The sequence below is a fragment of the Poecilia reticulata genome, linkage group LG21, assembly GCF_000633615.1.
Source record: "Poecilia reticulata strain Guanapo linkage group LG21, Guppy_female_1.0+MT, whole genome shotgun sequence".
Lineage (NCBI taxonomy): Eukaryota > Metazoa > Chordata > Actinopteri > Cyprinodontiformes > Poeciliidae > Poecilia > Poecilia reticulata.
In genome coordinates this window covers 13,641,954-13,649,559 of record NC_024351.1, presented here as the reverse complement: position 1 = coordinate 13,649,559, position 7,606 = coordinate 13,641,954, and the positions used below count along the sequence as shown (strand labels likewise).

The 7,606-nt window shown below is 40.8% G+C and overlaps 1 protein-coding gene across 1 annotated transcript in view; it reads left to right on the top strand.

The window, feature by feature from the left end:
• The first annotated feature begins 4,531 nt into the window (after nt 1–4,531).
• The window catches only part of sgk1 (serum/glucocorticoid regulated kinase 1), a 33,054-nt gene continuing 29,979 nt past the window's right edge, over nt 4,532–7,606 (top strand). Inside the window, exons 1-2 of the mRNA XM_008397959.2 lie at nt 4,532–4,925; nt 5,355–5,538. Coding sequence (XP_008396181.1) covers nt 5,407–5,538 — 132 coding nt within the window. The 5' untranslated portion in view covers nt 4,532–4,925; nt 5,355–5,406. The remainder of the gene's footprint in view (nt 4,926–5,354; nt 5,539–7,606) is intronic.

The window sequence follows — 7,606 nt, the reverse complement described above, 5'->3', positions numbered from 1 at the left end:
CCATCCATCCATCCATCCATCCATCCATCCATCCATCCATCCATCCATCCATCCATCCATCCATCCATCCATTCATCCATCCATCCATCCATCCATCCATCCATCCATCCATCCATCCATCCATCCATCCATCCATCCATCCATCCATCCATTAAAATGTAAAGGAACCCTGCATATGCATTGGTATTTACTACGTGTTATTCTGCAGAAACAAACACCTTTTGTTTTGTGTCTTCATTTTTAGAGTGAAATTAATTTTAACAGGACTCCTCGCTCCCAATAAGTACAGAAGAAAAAGATTAAATTCATGAGTGTCATGCCAAATAAAAACCTCACAAATGTAAAAAAATAAAAATAAAAAAATAAAAACTTTGGGGGTGGGAGACTGTCACAAACGGAGCTTTGCAGTCGCTGCTCTGGTTTTAGCCGAGCGAGTTCTGGGATGATTGTCAGCTCGTGAACCAATCTAATTGGCTCTTCAGCTTTTTCCTTCTGTCTCCTTAGCTCAGCACTGCAGCATTGTCAGTCCCATCGGGAGATCGCGGCTGCACTTTCTCCCACACAAAACAACACACTCGCGCACCAACACAGCTTGGGAATGTGGCCAGTGAATAAAAACAATTCCCCACCACAACCCCTGGCACGTGCGAGTACCTCTCTCTTTCCCCACGAGACTCAGACCATTTCTGTTTTTGCAAGTAGGTTCTCTCCAAACTCCCACATATCTCATAGACACACACACACACACACGTCTGCACTTGTGGCTGTGTGTATAAAGCTCATTAGACAATGATAGATTCAGAAAGCTCGAGCTTACACCCTGAGAGAACCTTGAGGCAGATTACACCTAATTAAAAGGTATGACAGAGACTGAAAATCATATCCACACACACACACGCACGCACACGCACACACACACACACTTTAAGCAGATACTGACACACAAAATTGTGCTCATCGCCCTATTTATTATTCAGATGTAGTTGTCAAAGTGAATAAATATTGTTTACTTGCTTGACTCAGGAAATTCTGCACTTACTCGCATACTGATACCCTCACACGTTTTTTTTTTCCTCCCTATACAACATGCCTCCGCTTCCTGTGTCGTTTCAACACCTTTTCTTTCTGCAGATCATTCACACCCAACCGAGCACTGTGGGTTTGTGAGGAATATCTCCTGTGCAAACCGAGTACTTCTTTTTGAAAACATATGCGTTTTTATTTTTGTTGTTGTTTTTTTTTCCACAGTAAGTCACATCAGATGAAATCAGGTTCTTTTTTTTTTTCTTTGGTGCAAAAGCACAGAAAGTATTGCTTCTATTTTCAGTGAGGGGAGAAAAACTGTGTATGTAGACCTTTTTTTGGTGCAGAGTAAAACTATGGTTAATTTATGACATTCCCTTTAAAGTGGAAGACAGTGAGGGGGTGGGGGGGAGGAATGTGTTTCAGAGAACAGTACAAACGGTATACAGTTGGAGGAGAGGGGAGGAGGGGGAGGGGGTCACATGGTCTGGGCATCACTGCCAAATTATGAGCTCACCACCGCATGTCAGTGGTCAGCCGGTTCGTGCCCAGAAAAGATTCACCCTCTGTGAGACGGTGCTTTTCTAAGCAGATGAGCAGAAGTCAAGGAGGCGTGGGAATCAGCTCTGATCTACACACCGCAGACACCTCAGAGGCCAAAGACAAACATATGAGAAACAACGGAAAGAAAGAAGTTCACAAGTTTAATTAGGCTTGCACTTCAAATATTTTTGTTTTGTTTTTTTCTCTTAAAATGAAAACTGTTATCACTGTAAGCAGGAGTGCTGCTGAACTGGCACTAGAGGTGTGGCATCCTGTCAACATTGCTTGCGCAGAATTTTCAAAACGAAGATGAGTAGCGTCAAATGATCTGGGCGTGAGCCTCTCCTGAGCTAAAACACCAGGCTTTTATCCAGGCTAAGAGGAAAAATGACAGGACAGTTGCGCCGCTAAAAAAAACAGATTAAAGGGCATTCATCAACCAGTAACACAGTCTGATCGCTTCCATGTCGCCCTGCAATGATGCAGTAATTAACGCTAAGGCAGACCAATCACGAATTGAGTGTCTTTACCATAAAGAGGATACTTTTTAGTAGTCTAAAATAATTTTGTACTGGTTTCATGTTACATTTAAGCTTATGGTTAGAAATAATCATTATTTCTAGTGATTATTTTTCACTACTTTGTTTTCATTATTTTTTTTCATTGGAAATAACCAATAATAATTCAAATAACACCAGAAATGTATCACTTTATGCGTAACGAATTAGTTTTGCTTCCTCAATTAATTTGAGAAATGAATTAACTTGTGATATTGTTATTTTCATTTCAGACAACTGCTTTGACTCAAAATGCACCAGCTTCACAAAAACCTCACTTGACAAAGAGAACAATCCTAAACTTCACTTTTTTTTTTGTTTTTGAGTTTTAAAGTAAGAGCACCACATTATTTCAACAGACATGGTTGATCTGCCATTTGTTTGCGCAGTTATTGTTGTTAAGCCTTTAAGTTGATTTAGTTAATATTTTTTTCCCACCAAAAAGGCAAATGAAAATAAGCTGTATTGTTGTTGTTCATTACATGATAGGCACATACCCAGTGGAGCTCATTAGCCGCCTCAGATTACAGGTCTGTGCCATTTCTGGCCATCAAACAGCCTCAGCCTCACTTGGCTTCCCAGACTTAAAATGTCTGGACATCAGAGTGAATAAAGCATCAGACATTCACACAAATCAAAATCCTCTCACATGTAAATGTAGCTTTCAATTTGTACCCTTTATTTTTCATGAGGCTCCAGCTATTTATAACACTTTATCACACCTGTATGAGTTTGAAGAAAAGCTATGATTTATTGATTTTTCAACTGATGTGTAAAATTTAGCAGAATCTGTAGTTAATTATTCAGTAGCTACTTTTTTTTATTTCATAAGAGCTGCAATGAATCTTTTCTGAGATCACAGAATTATTCATGTGCAATGCAGCTAAACAGTTGAGAGAGAATCTGTTGCGGTTATGTAAGGCTGTGCTGCTGTCAGACTATGTAATAGCACCCCAGAGCCCTTAGAGCTCTATGAGGAGACGCTATGGCAAAGTAGGTTGTTGTCTTCATCCTCCTGACTGGATTCAGTGATTCCACTGGTGTTTTTATGTGAAGCATGCTGGGGTTTTTTTTCTCCTTTATTCAAGTGACTTCATGAAATGAGGCACAAATTTAAAGGTGTGATTTTTCTTTTATTATTACTTCCGCTGTGTGGAAATTCCTGAGCCAGGTTTATTTATCATTTTCTTTTGAAAAAGTCCATCACTTTGGTGGTGATAGCAGAATTTAATGAAGCTATATAACAGCAGCAGATGAAGCAAATGTTGATAGTAAATCATAAAATGGAAATAAAAACAATAGTTCTTCACAATAAGCTTATTTTTACATTTAAAGTTATACTACCAGAGCACTGCCCAGTCAATGTTTCCACTCAAAAGGCAGGAATATGTCTTTCATATGAAGCTAAAGGAGATTAACTCGCCTAGCGAGTATTAAATTTATTCCAGTTGAAAGGTCAACACATGCTGCAGACTACTATTTAATTTAGACTGAGCAGAGGGACAGTGATTGCATTTTATTATTCCCCCTATGTCATCAAATGCAGTAATTCAGTTTCAGATAGTGCTAATAAAACATATTACGCTAATGTGCTACAATAACACAACAAAATCATTAAAAAAAAAACACGTGATGGGAACAACCCCACAACAGGTATACATAAAAACAATAGCAAAGTAAAACTTTGTGTCATTTTGTGTCAAACACTTTTAAAATAATATCCATGTCTACATTATCAGAGACAGAGACGCACCGTGGTATTAAATAAAGCATAAAAACACACTGAAATGAACACTGAAGAATGGGCTAAACAATCAATCAATATAAAATATTGCATCTTTAATACAACTTGCAAATACTGCTGAGAGTTCTGGCAAAGTGTGAAGGGTTAAAAAAAAAAACTTTACTTTTTTTGTATATTATTTGATCCTCAGCCAAACACACCCAGCACTTCTTCTAACATGTACAACCAGAACAAGGAATCATGCTCGTGGGATGTCGAATGAGGGAAGTTAAGTGTTACGTTACGGGGCCGGCGGCGAGAGCTCAAGCCCAGCTGGAGCAAATCAGATGAAGCATGATTAAAATGTTCTCTCTGTGCGTTAAGCCTTTGTGGAGTTAGCATGAAGAGCGGGCAAAATACAGGTCTCACTGTTCTCTGTAGTCCTCGCCTGGGACAATTTTAGCCAAGAGGAAGAAGACCTCGGAAGAACAAGGTGTGACAGAGCGATGGATGGAGAGGAAACGGGAGGAGCTAACCTCAACTGCAGAGGAATGATGAGTGGGGGGTGGAGGGGGAGCGGGGAGGGCGAGGTGGAGATGAGGAACAGTGATGAGGCAGGATGGAGAGAGAGAGGAGAGAAGGAGGGGAGGGGAGGGGAGGGGAGGGGAGGCAGCAGCTTCTCACTGCAGAGCCTTTCATTGATAAAGTAGCAGCACTGCAACTGGACACATCATCCTCCCCTCATCATGCACCCACACACGCCTCCTGACTTCTCCTTCTCAGATCGTTCACCCACGGTGCATCTCAAGCTGTTGCACCGCTGATGACACACACACTCACGCACACACACATTCCACTCAGTGGCATGTTTTCGTTGAACAGCGACCTCATCTCGTCTCTCTCTTCTCTCTCTTGGTCTGTCTTTGGGAATGAAGACGTAGTTGAGGCAGGAAACTGAAGGGGACACCTGTAACCTGACGAGAGGACTCGCTTCTCCCCGTTTGAGACTCTCCACACCAAAACAAAACAAAAAAGGCTGCAGTGGGATCAGTGGAATCGGCAGAAACAACAGCAGAAAGGTACAGAGGGAGGCGGGCACGACGGCACACTCCTGAGTGATGCGCCGAGCAAAAAAGATGCATAAACTTTGCACATTAGAACAGTTCAGAGATGCTTTGAGTGTGTTTGTCTACTTCGGTAAACAACGCTGCTTCCTCTCCATCAATCTCCATGTGTCTGACCAGTTATCACCTTCCCTTCTTCTCTCTGTTCATCATTTATCCTTGTTTCTTCCCATCTTTGTTGCTTTTCGAGTAATAGAACACTAATTGCAGCTTCCTGCCCCCCCTCTCTTTCATTCTGCTCCATATGCCTTTTCCACCTTCTCCTGTCTCACTCTCTTGTTTTCTTGTTGTTGTTTGTTTTATTGCCACACAGAATCTCTCCCATGTTTTGTCCCTTGTTCTCTCTCTGGTGCTTTAAACATTCTCTCTCTTGCTCCCTGCCAGTCCTCCCGTCACCCTGGGATCTACGGAGACAAGCGGCGTGCCGGTGTCGGCCATGAAGATGGTTAACGGGGGAGGAGGAGGTGGTGGTGGTGGTGGAGGAGGAGGCGGTGGAGTTGGAGGAGGAGGAGAGAAAACAGCCTTCTCCTTTAAGAAATGTTCCGCTTTTCAGTTTGTCAAGAGAAAGGTGAGTCGTTTTTGGGGAAGATTTTTATAAGTTTGCTATTTCAGGCACATATACATGCAGCTGTTCCCAATCCATCTCTGTCTGCGTGCTTGTGTGTGTGTGCGTGTGTGTGTGTGTGTGTTTGTGTCTGCGTGCCAGAGATGATGTCATAGTCAGAGCTAAGCCACTCTAATCGGGCAAAAGATTGGATTCCCTCTGTGTCTGTGTGTACAGTGTGTGTGAGGGTGTGTGTGCACTCCACAGTCACCGTAGGATTAACAAGTGTGAAAATCCTTCAGTTCAGCCTGTTTTGGACCATCCAGAACATGATGCTGCCGTGTTGTCCCGGTTTCCTCAATGTTCCCAGTCTGCATGTAATGATGTTTTAGTTAGTTGTCGAGAAATAGCATTAGCAAAATGTAGAATTTCTTCACAGTTAAATGCTAAAAATGATGGTTTGTTGAGCCCTCTTTAATCTATTGCTGCTGCTAAATTGTGGAAGATACCAAAGTAATTAGTAGCATCCATCTGTCTGTTAATCTCAACACAGAGCACAGCACATATTAGGAAGAGAGTTGTGGAGTTTAAAATGTAAAACAGGAATAGATCATGAAACAATGTTCAAGCCTTGAGCATCTCACAGAGCTCTGTCCAGTTCCTCAAACAAAAAATGTGAACAGCACAAACAAAACCGAAGATAGAAACAGTACAAATGCTCATGGTGACTCTGGAGGAGTTGCAGGGATCTGGAGCTCACAGAAGAGAATCGGTCAACAAGAAAAAATATTTTTAGCGTAATCTACCAGTTTGGGATTTAAGAACGAGTAGTGATAAGAAAGCCAGAAGAAGTCCTGTTTCCAGTTTGCCACAAGCCAAGAAGGAGACAGAGCAAATCTATGAATGGTGCTCTGCTTAGATGACACCCTCATCTTAATGCAAAATGTTGTACAAGGCAGAACTAACACTGGCCATCAGTCCCAAGGAGCCATCCCTAATGTGAAACATGGTGGTGGCATAATTATGCTATGGGAATGATTTCTTTTGTAACAAACTTGAGGCAGGAACCAAAACCGTCAGAACTGCAATGGGGAAGCTTAGATCAAAGAATGAAATAAATAACTGAGAACCTGATTATAGACTCTTATTATGCAATTAAATTCCAGTCCCTACATGTGCAAAGATGGTGAAGACATGCCCTAAAAAAGTTAAACTCATAAATGTGGGAACTATTCCGGTACAAAGAAATAACTCAAGAAAATTTGAAAACAGTTTTCTTTCCTAGTATACAAAAACTGTATTTATTTTGTGTGCGTCTCTTATATAAAAGCTTAATAAAATACATTGAAGGGTGTGGTCACAATGTGACAAAATGTGGAACATTTCAAGTGGTGTGGATCACCCTTGTGATCCCTGCTTATGTAAGAGACCAAATAGGCTTAGATGAGAAACAAGTGTGATGGCCATGTCACAACTTAAACGGATATTCAGAGAAAACATCAAAAACTTAGAAAAAATAAGCTTCAAATTTATATGACAGAACCATCTCATAATTGAGGACGCATTCTCTCTTTGTTGTCACATGTTTTTTGTTTTTGTTTTAAAATGTTGCCAGTGGTAAAAAAAAAAAAAGTCTCCTCATTAAAAAGTGAACCCAACCGGCTGTCCTCTGGATCCTCCGGCCGTAGCAACAACAACAAAATTACATTCTTTAGCTCAGGGTTTCAGGAGGGAAAAGATTAACAATGTGAAACTCTTTTGCAAAACCAAGGAAACAAACACATAAGAAAACCTCCTCATTATGTATTTCAGCTGCCATGACCAAATGCAATGATAGCTCCTTTTTTTTTTCCTTTGAGTCTTTCTACATTTATGGGATTCTTCTGTCCTCTGTGCTGTTTCTTAAACCAGATGATAAAATTTAATAGCTTGTTTCGGCTCTGTTGTAAAGACTTCGTGCATTGTAGTTTCTCATAAAAGTTTCATTTTGTCAGGGAGGAATTTGTTAAGTCATGCCATGTAAAATCTTATACAAATTCATTAAATAAACAGCAGAAGTAGTGTCTTTATATTTGAGGGTTATATATATATA